The sequence below is a fragment of the Mauremys mutica genome, chromosome 2 (genome assembly GCF_020497125.1).
Source record: "Mauremys mutica isolate MM-2020 ecotype Southern chromosome 2, ASM2049712v1, whole genome shotgun sequence".
In the NCBI taxonomy this organism is placed as follows: Eukaryota; Metazoa; Chordata; order Testudines; family Geoemydidae; genus Mauremys; species Mauremys mutica.
This window is the reverse complement of record NC_059073.1, coordinates 77,495,779-77,513,278: the sequence shown is the minus strand read 5'-3', so window position 1 is coordinate 77,513,278 and position 17,500 is coordinate 77,495,779. Positions and strand designations below refer to the sequence as shown.

At 39.1% G+C, this 17,500-nt stretch overlaps 1 protein-coding gene across 8 annotated transcripts in view; it reads left to right on the top strand.

Moving 5' to 3' along the window:
- Positions 1-15,744, top strand: part of ASXL3 (ASXL transcriptional regulator 3) — a 161,155-nt gene extending 145,411 nt beyond the window's left edge. For all 8 annotated transcript variants that reach the window (XM_045006541.1, XM_045006542.1, XM_045006543.1 and 5 more), the window contains 2 exons: positions 1,227-3,177; positions 6,911-15,744. In XM_045006541.1, coding sequence (XP_044862476.1) covers positions 1,227-3,177; positions 6,911-10,552 — 5,593 coding nt within the window. In that variant the 3' untranslated portion in view covers positions 10,553-15,744. The remainder of the gene's footprint in view (positions 1-1,226; positions 3,178-6,910) is intronic.
- The last annotated feature ends 1,756 nt before the right edge of the window (positions 15,745-17,500 follow it).

Below are 17,500 nucleotides of genomic sequence, written 5' to 3'. Positions count from 1 at the left end.
CTTACCCGTCCAGATGCCGCGGGATCGAAGTCCGCGGCTCCAAGGTCGACTCTGCCACCGCCATTTGCAGTGGTGGAGTACTGGAGTCGACCGGAGCGCACGGGGAGTTCGAACTATCGCGTCCAGATTAGACGCGATAGTTCGAACTCCGAGAAGTCGAACTCACCGCGTCGACCCGGCAGGTAAGTGTAGACTAGCCCTTAGCTGTGTTTTAGTTTTATTTGTCTGAAGCAATAGAATTATATGTAAATTAATACATAATATTTTAGATAAGAAAGGGATTAAGAAAAATCCTAAAATAGAAGTGTAAATAAGGGCCCACACTGTGACTTTTTACACTTCCACCACTTAAAATACAAAGATTATAAATGCCTCATTTATTTTTTATTTAAGCATGTTAAAAGATTTTTTTTATTATAGAGAAATCTGAGGACTTGTCTATGCATAGACCTAAATATTAAAAAACTGAAAGTTTATCATAAAATAATGCTGCTTTATATGCTTCTGAAATAGAATGGAATCAAAAACGTGAGCTTGCCACTGATATTTTCTTACTTTGTGTAGTAGACTCTTGATTGGAAAATAAATGAGGATGAAATGGATTTTTTAAATCTTCATTGCAAAAACACATGAAATGATTAAAAGTTTGTAAACAGAAAAGAAACAGTTCATCAACTGGAGGCAAGAATGAGTTTTTGAAGTGCAGCTTTTCCTGCTAATTTAGGCAACAGCGATTTTAATAGAAATATTTTTTCTGAACTGTTATTAAATTTCAAACCAAAATTGTTTTCATTGGATTTAAACAATTCTCCTGCCATACTTGCAGTGCTACTATTGCAGCATTGTGCTGGCATATGAAAATCAGAAAGGGAAATGGAGTATAAATAAAAGTGAAACCAAATAGTCTGCGTTTTATGTGCAATTTGAATAAAATGCCAAATGGTTAAATAATAAAAAGTAAATTGCATTTTTAAAATTCCTGAAGTTTTACTAATCAAAGGTAATATAAGTAATACAGGTAAGGAAATTTGTTTTCCTAAATATATAAAGCCAGATCCTCAGCTAGTGTAAATTGGCATCACTCTGTTGAATCTGCCCCATTATTTTTATATGCCAATGCCCTTTTAATGGCATGTATTCAGTAAAAGCATAGGACAAAAATCAAGTAATTGTTTAATTCTGTCTGTGATTACATGACATTTTAACTTAAGTGATTTGTATTTTAGGTTGGGAATGTCAAGAGAAGAATCTATGAAGCTCACTTCAGTACAGAACAGTGATGAAGATGAGAGTAGTTTGCTGTGTGGATCTTCTGGTATACCTGGTCCTTCTAAACAAACAACTTTTGAGGACCATGAACAGAAAAGCATGAAAATTCCACCTCTTCCTGAAAGAGATTTCTGTCAGTCTCTTTGTAATGTGGAACAGGTTCCAGTCAAGGATCTAATGGCGGAATCAGATTCAGAGGATATATTGGTACCTGATGAATCTGTAATTCAGGAAGAGATTGCTGAGGAGGTTGAGACAAGTATCTGTGAATGCCAGGAGGAGAACCATAAAACAGAACATGAGTTTTCTGAGGAGCCAGTAAGCCCAGCTGGTACTAATGAAGAAGTAGAAGCAGTGCCACTTGCAGACAACTCAGCATCTTGTGTTGTAATGAATGATGTAGTTGATACTTTGTCTCACATTGAAATTAAAGTGGAGTTGAAATCAGAATGTCCTCAGGAAGAAATGTCAGTTGTGATTGATCAGCTGGAGGATTGTTTATCACCTGCTTCATCTACGAACTCTGTCAGCGATACAGCAGAGAGGGATTCTGAGTCTACAAAAGAGCTAAGTGCTCCAGAAACACAAAACTCTGCTTTAGAAGGCTCATTGTTCACTGATGGAGGCATTGCTGTTGATATGGAGCTACAGAGTGACCCTGATGAACAATTATCTGAAAATGCTTGTATTTCTGAAACTTCCTTTTCTTCTGAAAGCCCAGAGGGACCTTGTATTGGTATTGCCTCTCCAGGAGGTGACACACAGTCCACTTCAGAGGAGCCCTGTACTCCAGCATCTCATGAAACGGCTTGTTCATCTGAGGCAGCCAGCAGTGAAAATATTGAACCTGATAGTCAGCAAAAGACCATTGAAGAAAGCCTGCACACACCTTTAATGTCAGAAATATCTCCAGTGTCCACTTCACCTGTAACCTCAGAAGCATCTCTGACATCAAACTTACCTTTGACGTCAGAGGCATCACCAGCTTCTAATTTACCTTTAACATCAGAAACCTCTCCAATGTCTGATTTACCGTTAACATCAGAAACCTCTTCCATGTCTTCTGTACTTCTAGCTTCTGAAACATCCGTGGCAACCAGTTTACCTTTTCTGTCAGAAGCATCTCCAATTTCTAATTCCCCACAGAGTGAAAGACTTATTCTGCAGCAAAGGAAATCACCATGTTTATCTGAAGAATCCCTCTCCCCTTTAAAAGAAGAAACTTCAACCATTCCTAAGGCATCTCAAGAGGAAAATCTTATTGCGCAAGAAAAACTGATTCAGTGTACAACTGAAACTATGAAAATGGGTCCTCTAGCAAATATACCTGAAAGTTCAATATTGGAAGAGCCCCAGAGCAAAAATCTTACTCATCAATCATGCAGATCACATACTGAAATTGAGAAATCTTATATTGCTTCCATTTCAGAACTCTCTTCTCCAGAAGTGATCAAAATTAAAAATCATCATGTTCAGCAAAGAGTGGAAAAGAAAGGTGTGATCTCGCCATTAGAGATATCTGTCCTATCAGAAGGGACAGTGGGCAAAAGCACTGAACTCCTTCCAATTAAACCACATGATAAAGTATATGCCTCATCTCTAGAAAAGACTTCATTCTCGGAAGTGTGCAGAAGTAAGTCACACAAACAACAAAGCAGTGCACAGATCCGGCTGGAGAGTTCTCATTCATCTAAGTTATTAGAACCCACAAAATCACCTGAAGTAAGAATTGAAAATAGAGATGCAGAGATCCCAAAGAGGAAGACTGCAGAACAGCACAGTTTTGGAATCTGTAAAGAGAAGAGAGCTAGAATAGAAGATGATCAGTCTAATCGTAATGCCCCATTGACGAGTCCATCTGAGAAAGAGCAGCCACCTAGAGAAGAGCCCCGAGTCCCACCCCTCAAGGTAAAGTGGTAGTAAAAGCCTACTGATTCAGAAGGCTAAAGATGAGGTATCTGCTGATTGCTTCTGGATTTGTTTCTGTTTCTCTTAAATGTTTGGTATGGGGACAGAAAGATAAGCAATTTCCAATACCTCTCTTTCTGTGTTGCACAGTTCGAGTTACCCCTTTTTTGTTGCAAAGGTACTTTCATGTAAGGGAAAACAATCCAAATATATATGACTTAAAAATAAATCCATGGACTTTTCAATTGTTTCTTAGTATATTTGCTAATTCCCCAGTCTGCAATATTCAAGATTAAGCAGGGGCTTGCTCTCTCTTAGTCTGTTTTTCATTCTAGTTGGCTTCCCCAGGGAAGTTGAAATAGTGAATTTGTTACATCAGAGTCATTTTTGTTACAGCTGGTCAAATCCTCAGTCCTGCAGAGGGACCCAGATTGAAGGCAGAGAGGCTCTATATGGAGTCAACAGTGTGCCCTGGTTGCTAAGAAGGCTAACAGAATTTTGGGCTATATAAGTAGGAGCATTGCCAGCAGATCGAGGGATATGATCATTCCCCTTTATTCGGCATTGGTGAGGCCTTATCTGGAGTAGCGTGTCCAGTTTTGGTCCCCACACTACAAGAAGGATGTGGAAAAACTGAAAAGAGTCCAATGGAGGACAACAAAAATGATTAGGGGGCTGGAGCACATGACTTATGAGGAGAAGCTGAGGGAACTGGCATTATTCAGTCTTCAGAAGAGAAGAATGAGGGGGGATTTGATAGCTGCTTTCAACTACCTGAAAGAGGGTTCCAAAGAGGATGGATCTAGACTGTTCTCAGTGGTAGCAGATGACAGAATAAGGAGTAATGGTCTCAAGTTGCAGCGGGGGAGGTTTAGGTTGGATATTAGGAAAAACTTTTTCACTAAGAGGGTGGTAAAGCACTGGAATGGGTTACCTAGGAAGGTGGTGGAATCTCCTTCCTTAGAGGTTTTTAAGGTCAGGCTTGACAAAGCCCTGGCTGGTATGATTTAGTTGGTGATTGGTCCTGCTTTGAGCAGGGGGTTAGACTAGATGACCTCCTGAGGTCCCTTCCAACCCTGAGAGTCTATGAGTAACGGTGTGTGCTTGCAGATCTTTTTGCAAGACTGGGACACATGATGGCTTAAATATAAGATTTCCCTGTACAGTTAAGAAGCAGAACCTTAGCCGTAAGGGAGAAAGTCTTTATGAGAATGCACATATCTTTACTAGCAGCAAAGCAAAGGCAGCAAAATACTGGCTAGATAAATTGGTTTGTACACATTTGTCTTTTTTTTTTAAAAGTTAGCTCTATTTGGAAAGTTCTTCTTTTTAACATGTGAGGACAATAGATTTATTTAGTCTGTTTCATGATGTCTTGTCCATCTTAGTTTTGTACGTGATGACATTGGCCAAAACTTAGGTCCAGTCTACTTAACTTAACCTATTGGCTGTGCAGTGTGAGTTCCCAATTATTCAGAGCTGTCCCTTTTTCCCATTTATTTGTAACTGCTATAGTCATTGAACGTTGCTAATCTCATCAGAAGGGCAAATACAGTAAATGTTTCAATCATTAGTACTACAGCATGGACCAGCTAATAGTAGTTGATGAGGAAGAATACAGTTGGAAGCTAGCCCACTCTAACTTTAGTGGTATTCTTGTCTTTTTTGGGAAAGACTCCAGCGTTATGTATGGAATTCTAATCACTATCTAATTACAAAGAAAAGTAGATCAGTAGGGAGAAAAAGGCATCATAATTATAATTTAAAAAATTCACAATCAAACAATAGTTACCATTTTATCAATATTGATGTTGCAAAGTAGGATTGAAAAAAATCTGCTTTTGAGCTGGAAAGCAAAATGTTTCAAAGTAGTGTTTTAAAGTCGCAGTGTACTTTAAGAAATGTGTTAATGTAAGTGTTATTAACTCAACTATTAAACTAACCAATTTTTAAAAAAAAATTGGAGGAGAAACAAAATGATTCAAGAGATTAGTTCTAGATGATGGAACCTTTTGTCTGTAGGTTGCTAGTTCAAACCCAGATGAAATCAGTAGTGTTGATTTTTGGTCACTATCTGCTGGATATTCATTGATATATGTGAAATTAGTTTGATCTCGTTCCATTTCCCAGCTGAGAAGTTTCCACATTACAAAACCACCACCATAACTAGCACTAATTGGCAGATTTGGCAGACAGGCTAAGAATTGAATTGGCATGTAGAATGAATTGCTCTTTCCCTCAAGGTTAGGGTTGAGGCCCGTTGACAGAGCTGTGTGGGGAAAGTTATACTGACACTGTCTGTGCTGTACTGTGGAGACAAATAAAATGTATATTACTACAGCACTGGAACTGTGAGTTCCACTGCTTTCTAATAGAAAAGCAGACTCTTTCAATCCCACACTGCATCATCAAATTAGTCCCTTGCTGGGAAAATGGCAGCTCCTACCAATACAGTCAGCCCCAGAGACATTGAAGGGATACTGAAACAGCAGCAGGCATTTCTAAAATTTATATTGGAAAATCATATGTTAATCATATCTTTATTTAATCAGTATTTAGCTCTGTAAGATGGTGTCACTGATAACGGCTACCTTTCCTTATAAGAATGACCCCGCCAATGTCCCAAATAATAAGGGCTCTTTTGTAGCTTTGACTTCCCTTAACTCACATTTATCCCATGGCTACTTCAACTCTCGGCTACTCTCCACAAGAAAGTCACCTCACTGATCACTGAGGCCCCACTAACCTGGACAGCTGAAAAATGTGTCCATTTTAAGAGGTTAAAATACTATTCTGCGTGGCTTGATGTGTTTAATAGAAGTGCATTCCACTGATTGTTGTTGGAGCTTGTCTTGGATGTGACTTCATGACTCTTACACCCCAATCCTGCAAACACACGTACATGTGCTTGTGTTTACATATAATATGAGTCATCCCATTGATTTCAGTGAGATCATTCATGTACGTTCATTAAACACTCTATAAATATTTGCAGGATTGGGGTCTCAATACACAGTAGTGAGCAGGTGATGCACCAGAAAGATACTACGGTAGGTGTCCTAAAATTAGAGCGCTAGGGAGGAAAAAAGACATTTTTGTGATTCACCCCTTTTAAGTCACAGTCAGGGATTGATCCTTGGTATGGTATGAATTACAGACTCATAGGAATTTCAGACTCCTCCTAGCTGGAGGAAAAGTTTTTTGGTTGCATTTGATATTACAATAAATGTTTGGTGTAACGAGGGAAAGGTTAAGTAGTTACCAAGGTTTGAAAGCCTTGGAGTGAGGAGCAAAACCACTATGATTATTATTTTTCAAACATTTGCAGTAGGTGTTAACTAGGAAACCCTTTTCCAGTCCCATTGCACTGGACAGATTGATCTCCAACTAGATACAATGGAGATTAGGAAGGTGTGATGAATTATATCAGATAACCATTATATTTTATCACATTCGGTCAGCTTTCCTTCTCAACAAAAGGGTAGGTCTATGGAGGCAAATTCAAGTACTCATTACTTCTGTTAGAGAATGAACATATCGTTAACTTCTAGCATTTTCCTGTGTAACTACCCTGCATGGTAATTCTAATGATGGAGTTTAAGGCCAGAAGGGACCACCTGACCATCTAGTTTGACCTCTAATTCGCTATCATGCTCTGAACCTTTTAGGAGACAGCAGAGAAATTTAATATGTATGATACCCCATTAAAATTGTTTTTTTTTTCTTCATTTAGATTCAACTTTCAAAAATTGGGCCACCTTTTATTATCAAGAGTCAACCTGTTTCAAAACCAGAACCTAGGGTTTCCCAGAGTACATCAGTCAGCAGCGGGAGGAACACTGGGGCTAGAACTCTTGCAGATATCAAGGCAAGAGCTCAGCAAGCTAGAGCCCAGAGAGAGGCTGCAGCTGCAGCTGCTGTGGCAGCAGCTGCAAGCATAGTCTCTGGAGCAATGGGGAGTCCCTGCGAAGGTGGGAAGACAAGAACACTGGCACACATCAAGGAGCAAACAAAGGCCAAACTATTTGCAAAGCATCAAGCCAGAGCCCACTTACTCCAGACCAGTAAAGAAGCAAAGTCGCAGCTCAGTTCAAAGGAATGTCCTTCGTCCGTAGAAACCTCGACTCCTTCTGACACAAAGATTGAAGTTTCTACTGGTGTCATTATAGTTAATCCTAACTGCAGGTCTCCTAGCAACAAGTCTGCTCACCTCCGTGAGACTAACACTTTACTGCAGCAGTCACTTAACACAGCTGCATTGCCAGAAACTGCTACGGACGTATCTGTGCACAGTTCTGATGAAAACATACCTATGCCACATTTGTGTGAGAAAATTATCTCATCTACCTCCACTGAAAATAACAATGTGCCAGTGCTTTATAGTAAAAATTCAGTCCCTGCATCTGTTTGCAGCACTGCTATGTCGGGAACAATTCAAGAACTTCCCTTTGCAAGTTCTCTTGATAAATCCTCTGTTTTAATGTCTGTTGACAGTACAAACACAACGATTTCGGCTTGTAATGTAAACATGCTGAAATCCACCCAAGGGGTTGATACTCCATGCATTGCCATTGTACCAAAATGTATTGATAACACTATTGTTCCAGCCTCAATAGACAGTACAGTCTTATCAAATTCAAGTGATGAGAGAAGGTTGCCAGTATCAAGTAGCAGTGCAAATAATGCAGTCTCCAGTCAATATACCACTGTGCCAACTTCATCCATTGCAAGTAATTTGCCAAATCATCTCCCAGGTAGTTCTGTACTGATTCCCCCAGTGGGGACTACTACTAGATTTTCTTCTGATAAGATAGCCATAACTGGATGCAGTGAGCAAAGTACTGTATCCATTAACACTACTGTTAGAGCGGCTTTAAGCTGCAGTGATGCGGCTGCAGTAGTAGATTCTGTTGCAAGGCCACCCATTTCAATGTTTACTGGTAATATGGTGACAATAAGTTCTTATGACAACACTGCTAAATTAAGTGCTGACAACTTGGAAAAAAGTTCTGGACCACGAAACCGAATAGATCTGTCCAGTAAATCTCAGCCAGTGAGCTTTACACAAACAGCCATGAACAGGTCTATACCTTGTAAAGTCATTGTTGACCACACTACAACATTAAATACCAATTTGTCACTGGCTGCTTCCATTGAAAATGCAGAAAACAGCATAGATCTTCAGAGCAGACTTGTGAGGGCAGAAACTGCCTTACAAAATATAGCATGTCCTCAGGTGTCTGTAATAAGCAGGCCTGAAATAGTCAGTAATGAAAGCCTTGAGCACAGTTCCAGCTTCATAACTGTTGCAGCAAAGCAAGAGGGCAAAACCTTGCAGGCAGCTTGTACAAGTCTTCAAGAAGTGCCTCTTACTCCTCAAGATAAATTAATTGACGTTGTTGCCCCCGGCCAAGGTTTTGTGGAGCAGTTACGGGGTCCTTCAGCCTTTAAAAGTGAAGTAGATGCTGCCTGTGTCAATCAGTATAACACTAATAACAGAATTTGCTGGCATGATGAAGAGGCAATGCACACAGACCAGCCAATGGTCAGCCATCTTAACCCAAACAAGCATAAAGAATATACAGAGCAAAACTGTTTAAAAAATGTCAAAACTGAACCTTCAAGTTACACGCAAATGTCAGAGATGCAGTCAAGGAGTCTTATGACAAGCATCGCTGTTCCTGTTAAATCAGAAACTACCGAATCTGACAAGTGCTTTAGGATGGACACTGAGGATTTTACTGGACCTGAAATGCCTAGCCAGACTGCAGAAATAGCCACAAGTGCACAGCCAACACAGACCTCCAAGACATCTGCTACAGATTCCATGGAGGACTCTTTGTCATTGACGACAGAAACCCTAAAAAGAGTTACAAGTGCTGGAAGCTCTAGCTGTCGTTTGTCATCAGTTGAGGCTAACAATCCTCTAGTGACACAGTTACTGCAAGGCAACCTGCCTTTGGAAAAAGTGCTGCCGCAGCCCAGATCAGGAGCCAAACTAGAAATTAACAGGCTTCCCTTGCCTTTGCAAACTACCTCAGTGTGTAAAACATCAGCATCTGAGAGAAGTATGGTTGAAAATCCTTCCAGCTCACCCAATCCAGATGGTAAAGGATTTACAGCAGGCAGCATAGCCCCACTACAAATTAGAAAGCGTGAAAACCATCCAAAAAAGCGGATGGCCAGGACTGTGGGGGAGCACACTCAAATGAAATGTGAGCTTGGGAAGGTATCAATGGACACAGATGTTAAAGTGGCTCCTTGTGTGATCAGTTCCAACATGAATCAACTAGGGCATGGTCAGCCATTTAAACAAGAGTGGCTGAACAAACATGCAGTTCAGAACAGAATTGTTCACAGTCCAGAGATCAAGCAGCAGAAAAGGCCACTGCCTTCATGCAGTTTCCAACAGAACTTATTTCACATTGACAAAAACGGCAGTTTTCATGCAGAAGCTAGTACCTCACACAGACAGCATTTTTACCAAATGTCCATGGCTGCAAGAGGCCCCATTCCTACGGCAGCTTTGTTGCAAACTACTTCAAAAGTCCCATCTGTCTGCAATGCTTTTGCTTTCAGTAGGCACCTGGAACAGAAGGGTTTGGGAGAGGTCAGTATTTCTGCAGCAGCTCACCAGCTGAGGCTAGGAAGTGTTTTTTCCCCTAATATTCAAATTAAGGAAGGAGATGACATTGCTAGTGCCTCACAAACTCTCCAGAATAAAACATTAGTGCATCCTCCTCCTCCTCCCCCTATTCCAAACGCAGAAGTCCCATCTGATCAAAAACAACAGACAGTTACTATGGAAACCACTAAAAGACTTAGTTGGCCTCAGCCAGCAAGCATCTGTAGCAATATAAAATCTGAACCTGTTTCTTTTGAGGAAGGTTTAAGCAGCAGCTGCGAACTAGGCATAAAACAAGCTTCGTACGATCAGAATGAAGTAAAAGAACAGTTAAAAGCATTTGCATTAAAAAATGCAGATTTCTCTTCCTATTTACTTTCTGAGCCACAGAAGCCTTTTACCCAATTAGTGACTCAGAAAATACAAACGCAGCACCCACAGCAGCAGCAGCTCTGTGGAAGTTATCCAACTATACACTTTGGTAGCACAAGCTTCAAAAGGGCAGCATCTGCGATTGAAAAATCTATTGGAATTTTGGGAAGTGGCTCAAATACTGCTACAGGTCTGTCTAATCAGAACGTTCCGATTCCGGTTCAGAAATTTGCTGACAGCAGCAATGCAGATGAACTGGAACTGAAATGCTCTTGCAGGCTGAAAGCCATGATAGTGTGCAAAGGCTGTGGAGCCTTCTGCCATGATGACTGCATAGGCCCTTCAAAACTGTGTGTAGCTTGTTTGGTTGTACGGTAGAAACTGAGTCAAAGATGCAGTATCCCTTCTCAGCATGGGAGAACAGAACAAAGAAGTGGAGAAATTGTAACATTTTAGGCCATTTTTTTTTCTGGTGATGCTTTGTTTCAGAATTTAGTTATTTCTGCTTGCATGACATTCCCTGGAAAGAAGAAGAAACCGTTAGAATTTCTTTTAAAAAAATAACAAACTTGTTACTACGCTACTATGAGCTTCCTTGCTGTCTAAAAGAAAAGGTATTAACATGTCATTCCTAGCTTCTATTTATTTGCACAAAGTGCAGCACACTATTTCCCCACTTATCTATTGTGATAGCAGACCCTATAGGTTAGGAATAACAGGTTAGTTGTATTCTCATGATTTCTAACTGCAGGGGTACTGCAAGTGCGGAGATAACAAGATGACTAACAAATTGAGTAAAGACTGCTTTGGGTAAAGTAGCTTGGTGTTCTGTTACAAATCACCTTCAGAGCTACTAAATTGACTTGCAATTTTTCTAATGATTGCTTTCTTGAACCCACCTTTACCATCCATAACTTATAGACAGTCAACCTAACAAAAGAAGGAGAGACTTTAGACAGATTTAATTAAAGGAGTTTGCTCACTTCTACACAAAGCATTATGGAGGTAAGGTTTTAATTGTCAGCTGTTCTTGTTGATTCCCTGAGAATTAGATTTGTAAATGTGGTTTGATTAGCTGGACCATGTCTAGAATCTTCTTGGCTTTAATGGAGTGTAGAGGAAGTAACGACTTCTCTTAGAGAACTGAGCAACCTCTCCTTTTCCCTCTTCCCCAAACCTCCCCTGTACACCTATTGAGCTATCTATCCCAAACACATATATGGGTCAGGTCTAGGTAACAAACAGATTCTGGATTTCAATAGCATTTCCATGGCCTAAGGTTGATCCTAAGGTATAACTAATGATTTGAGGACGGATTATAATTGTGTGTTGAGCTGAATAGTAGAAAATCAGTTATTTCCCCTCCTATATGATTTACTATCTGTTTAAATATGTTTAAGTTTTGACTTTTTTAAAAACTTATTTTCAAAAATGACTTAACACTACCTTTTTTTGTTAAAGATTTCAGACCACTTGTAGTATCTTTTGGAGAGTTGGGAGTAAAGAGGTGTTTTTTTTAAAAGGGATACTGCATCTTTTAAATAATCTTCAGTATTTATCCAGTACTGTATTTATGTTGAGGACTACAGCTGCATTCCAGATGCATTAGTCACCATAGCATGAGAGGACAACAGCAGTAATTTTGGGGCCCTGTCCACCTAAAAGAAAAATATTATAAAGGGATAAAGCACATGCAGCTGTTGGGGACAGGAAAAAATCTTGCTGTTGTTTTTTACTCCAGATTCAAGAACACAATGTGCAGTACGAGTACCCCCATATGCTGACATGCGGCTAACAACACAAACAAATATGAGCATAGAGAGCAATGTAATTTTTACCATTGCAGTAGAACCTCACTAATGCATACACCTTACCATCTGCACAAAAAACAGACATTCTCTCCCTAGTTCTCAGTGAAACATGTAATAGCAGTGAGTTGAGGTCTCGTACTCCTCAGATTTTAGTATTTATACAAAACATATAACACTACACATTTACTTGTATATCCTGAAGTATTAACATGAACAATAAAACTGTCAAATGAAAAAAGTACACTATATGATCCATTATACTTGTTTATTTATGATCTTTTCTTGCTTAGTAATTTATAATTATTTAATTTATCATCGGTCTCCCTGGCATCAGTGCATATTAGTGAGGTTCTACCGTATATGCAAATCACATTTATTTTCTTTTGGGACCATTTTCACAAACATAAAATATACTATTCCTTTTGATTGTCTTTAAAAATTCGTTGGAACGTTGTAGGAAGTACATTCCTGCCATAAGAAGTTCTGTGGTGCAACTAGAGTTCTGTTTTACTGAAGTAGTGACATCTAAGTATTAATTTTTGACACCACGTGATCCAAAGCTATTAACGATTCCATTAACAAAATTGTTGCTGATACAGTAATATATTTTCTGTATACAAAAGCACTCCTTTATGAAAGGTGAAAATCCCACAGATTTTCCACTTTTTCAAGCCTTTCTGTGGAATGAAAAACAAACTAAAAATAAACAGTTGAAAAGTAATTTCCAGTGGTATGCTGATGGCTACCCAAATGGGAGCTATGATGGTCACATGGGTAAACATGAGTATATTGTAGTCATGCATACCAAACCATATTTAAGGAAACTTCTGTATTGGACTTATATCCTATTGCATTTACATATGGTAGAGGTAGAATTTATTCCCTTAAATAAACAGATTGGCCAGTTCTTAGAATCATGATAACCTGTGTTTATATGAACCCTCTGAGAGCTGGGAATCTTTTTACTTCTGGCTCAGAATCCCTTGTCCACAGCATGTATCAGTATCTGTTTTTACTTGCAACTTGAAATATATTCTACCCATGACTGACATGGTATTGAAAGAAAATGCAGCATCCAAAAATATTTTATTTTGAATGACGGATGAGGGAGTAAATAATATGATATAATATGAATTCATGTCAATGGCATCTTTGTACTGTGGTTGCAGTTTGCATATTTGAGATAAGATAAAATGTTATATAAAACTGCTTTGGACAAAATGATGCTAAATAATATAACACAATTGGCCAAACCCCTTCATGGTGCTGCCATTGCACTGATTTCTATTTGACATCAGTGGAGTTGCTTTAGGAATGAATTTGACCCACTATTTAGAAACATCTGGTGAGTGATGTAAGTGATTTATAGCCATGGTGTAAAATTCCAAAAGCACCTAACTGATTTAGGAGCCTGAGTCTCATTGATTTTTAATTTGAAAATGGGACTTACGTTCCTAAATCATGCAGGTGCTCTTGAAAATGGTACCCACCTATGGGCTTGTCTACATTACCGGTTCGGTCGACGGGCAGCGATTGATCCAGCGGGGGTCAATTTATCACATCTAGTCTAGACGCGATAAGTCGACCACCGAGCGCTCTCCCATCAACTTCGGTACTCCTCCAGGGCGAGAGGCGCAGGAGGAGTCGATGGGGGAGCGTCAGCCATCAACATACCAGTGAAGATACTGCGGTAAGTAGATCTAAGTATGTCAACTACAGCTATGTTATTCATGTAGCTGAAGTTGCATAACTTAGATTGATTCCCCTTGCCCCCTTAGTGTAGACCAGGCCTAAGATTATAACTGAATTTTGGATTGCTCCTGGTTTTGTCTAATTTTGTCCCAATTTCAATCCCCATGTCATTCTGGTTTGTTAGTGATCGTGCAGTTTGCACTGTTGAACATTTAAGGTTTATGCACTGAAAAGTGGTGAGAATAAGCATTACTTAAGAAGACACCTCTGTGTGTTTGCGTGTGTCAGTCCATCCATCCTTCCTGCAGGAATAATTTACACATGCATTTTTGGAAAATATCCAAAGTTTTTTCCCTAGTTGCAGCACTTTTGGGAGAGAGGAAGAAATACTTTTGTGCTCCTTCCTTCCTTTTTTTTTAATCTGCTTATTTTTGAGGTGTGTCGTTAACATTAGGGCATTTGTAGTGTGTATGTTTGTCTGTTCCTGTGCAGAACTAATTTTCCAGTCAGAAATTCCCATAGTTGAAATAATATAAAAAAAATTGGTGAACTGGGCACTTCATTTCAGCATTATGTTTACCTGCTGAGGTTTAGCACGTGAAATGAATTAACGTAAAAATAAGGTTGAGCCATAAAGCAGAATTATATCCCTTTTCCTGATGAGGGCTCTGTGTTAGAGTAAGCTACAGAATGTTCATATTTTTTTAGGGTCCTGGAATTCCTTGCACAGTTTATAAACTGGTGCATATGGTGCTTTGTAATGCAGTTTCTGAAGTAAAATTATCTTATGCTGCACCTCCCTTCCCCTTACAAACACACGCACAATTTCAGAATAGTTATTGTAGCCTCTGGTTTAGCAGTTTTACCAAGGTGTGGTGAAGTACCAGGATGAACACTCAAAAGCTCAAAAATGTCATCTAAAGGGATCATCTTAGCTGACACGTGCGAACGGCCCTGCTTTAAACACTGAATGACTTTCTACAGTTTTGTGAAAGCAGCACAGCAGTTTTTTCTGTGTTTCTGTAGGACTTTGGGGGAAAGCAAAAAATAATATTCGGTGTGGATAATCATGGACCTGTGTAGCTAAGTGTTTCTGAATCTAAAAATCCTGTTGTCTTCAGTAATCATGCTTTTGTCACTGTAAAACCAACAAAAACATTTTTAGTCTAATTTAAAGGAGCTGCTTCTTTTATAGCACATAATATTTCGCTTTGTACTATATTTGATAGTTACAGAATAATTTAGTCTGTAGAATAACTTTGTCGTATTTGTACTGTTCATGAATGTTACAAGAAAAGTGCTTTACTTTGTTGCCATAATTCTCTTGTACTGCTGTAAAATATTTCTTCTGCTTTACAGAAACCTAACTCAATTCACAATTTCAGTACAGGGTTTTTTGTGTTTTTTATTTTGGTTTTGTTTTTTTTTAATTTGTCAGTATTTTGAATGTTTACATCTGTTTGACATTAGCCATTCAATGCCTTTTTAGGGCAGTATTACTCCTGGAGTGTAACAGCAATTTGAAATCAACCCATATTTAACATGCATGAGAAACACAGATTTAAGGGGGAAATCCCTAACATGCATAGATTTTTTTTTTATCAACATATGGAGAAGTAAAAACCCTCCTTCAATCCTCTACCAAAGAAAACATTATTCCCACAGGACAAGCTCAGAAGTGGTTCTCTGAATCCTCGGAAGGGGGAGTAGTTGATTTCAGTGAGGTTACTACAATTTAATACTGTTATGCTTGCTTTGTTACCTGACTAAATGTGACTGAGTGCAAGAAGCATTTTAACAATTTTTTTTAAAGACAGTGTTTTCTTTAGAAATCAGGGATCATGCTTTCTTTAATGGTGCTCTTCATTTTTTATTTAAAAAAACAAAAACAAAAAACATTTGTTGCCTACAAAAATGACCACTCACAAAACCATAAATTAAATACATTGAGTTGTCTCCATATTTTCTCTCTTCTCCCTCCCCTTTTTCCCTTCCTGCTCCCCCGAAAATAACAACATGGGCTTCAATATTAAACTATTCTGGAAAAAAATAAAGAGATAAAATATATTTGCCATATGTTTTTCTTTTATGTTCAGTGCGGTATGTGGGGTATTCTGTCTGTGCTAGTTCATTGAACACTCCAGTCAGTGAAGGAGAAACAGAAGCGGAAAATCAAAAAGTTGATCATTTATTGTATGGTTGAGACTGAACAGTATCTGATATAGCATAGGTATGACCATATTGAAATAATGAAAATAAAACTGGATGTTAATACTTTGAGTTTTAAGTAGAAGATTTACAGAACATAAAGAGCAGATTAGCTGCATTGTCTTTCAGTGCAACTCCTAGGTATGTACTATGTATTTTGGGGAACCTGACTCTGTCAGCACACATGAGCAGCACATCCTCTTGTGATCTCCCCATCCCCTTTGCCGCCAACAAAGAACAACTTAAAAGTCCATACCTCAGTGGCCCTTTGATAACAGGTTCCCAATTCAAGCCTGTTACCCAATGATGAACCCAGAGTTGTCTTATAAACTCTGCTAGACTAACAGGAGATAGAAATAGAGTGGAGAATTAATTAAATTACAACCAAAATGTTTCTAGAACTTTTTCCTTTGAAAGAGCTTTGCAAACATACGCCAGTTGTTAGGGTTGAGGGATAAGAGGGTGGACAGCAAGTAATTTTTTCACAGGCCTGCTCAAAAGTGCTAAGGCTAGCACTTCCTGAATCCCCAATGCCTTGCTGCACCTTTCCACAATTATTATTATTTGATTAGTGGTAGCACTTCAGGTCCCCAGTCATGCATCAGGGCAACATTGTGCTAGGCACTGTACAAACAAAACAGAAAGACAGTGCCTGTCCTAAATAGTTGTTAATCTAATGACAGCTACTGTGATTCCCCCACCCACCTGACATGCACTCCCACCTACAGTTGTGCTTTGCAGGTTATCCAAGTCTGCCAAGGGTCTCAGCCAGGCTCTTGCAAAGCTTGGGGCTAGTCTTGTTTTATTTAATACTAGTTGTTCAGCCATAGGCTGCAATAGTTTTTATCTTAACTCTTTAGGTGAATGGAGGAATTCAAATCAGAATTTCTGTACATTTTAAGAGCTACTATACCTGTTTACTGTTGCACCTATGTTAATTTTAAAAACCTTCTAAAATAGCTTTCTGCAAAATTTTATTTAAACTTTTAAAAATAACATTTTATAGTATTTTGTATTTCTAGAATGTCTTCTGTCTGCACGTCCCACTCAGTGTTCCCCAAACAGTAATAAATTAATCTTCACAACACTCTTTTGAATTATCCTCACTTTTACAGTTGGGGAAATTGAGCCCCAGAGAAATGAATTGACTTGCCAAGGTCACACAGGAAGTCCGCAGCAGAACTGTGAGGAAAAAATCATGTATCTTCTGCTTCCTAGTCCTGTGCTTTAAACTGAGGATTATTCTGTATAAGTTTAAAATAAATTATGGATCTTTTTAAAATAAAGGACAATGGGCCTTAACTGTCTGACATAGTTAGTGGTGGGGAAGGGAGTGAGAAGGAAAAACATTTGACTTTTAAAATAGCAGCAGTGCAGTTTAATATTCATGGAAAACTCGGGGAGGGGCGAGGGGGGGTTCGCCTTCCACTGGAGCATGGGGCATGTGCAGGTTCAAACTAGTGTAAATGGTAGATTCTTTGTAACTGGAAGTCTTTTAAATCATGATTAGAGGACTTCATTAACTCAGCCAGAGAGGTTAGGGGTCTATTAAGGAGTGGGTGGGTGGGTGCGGTTCTGTGGCCTGCAAAGTGCAGGATGTCAGACTAGATGATCA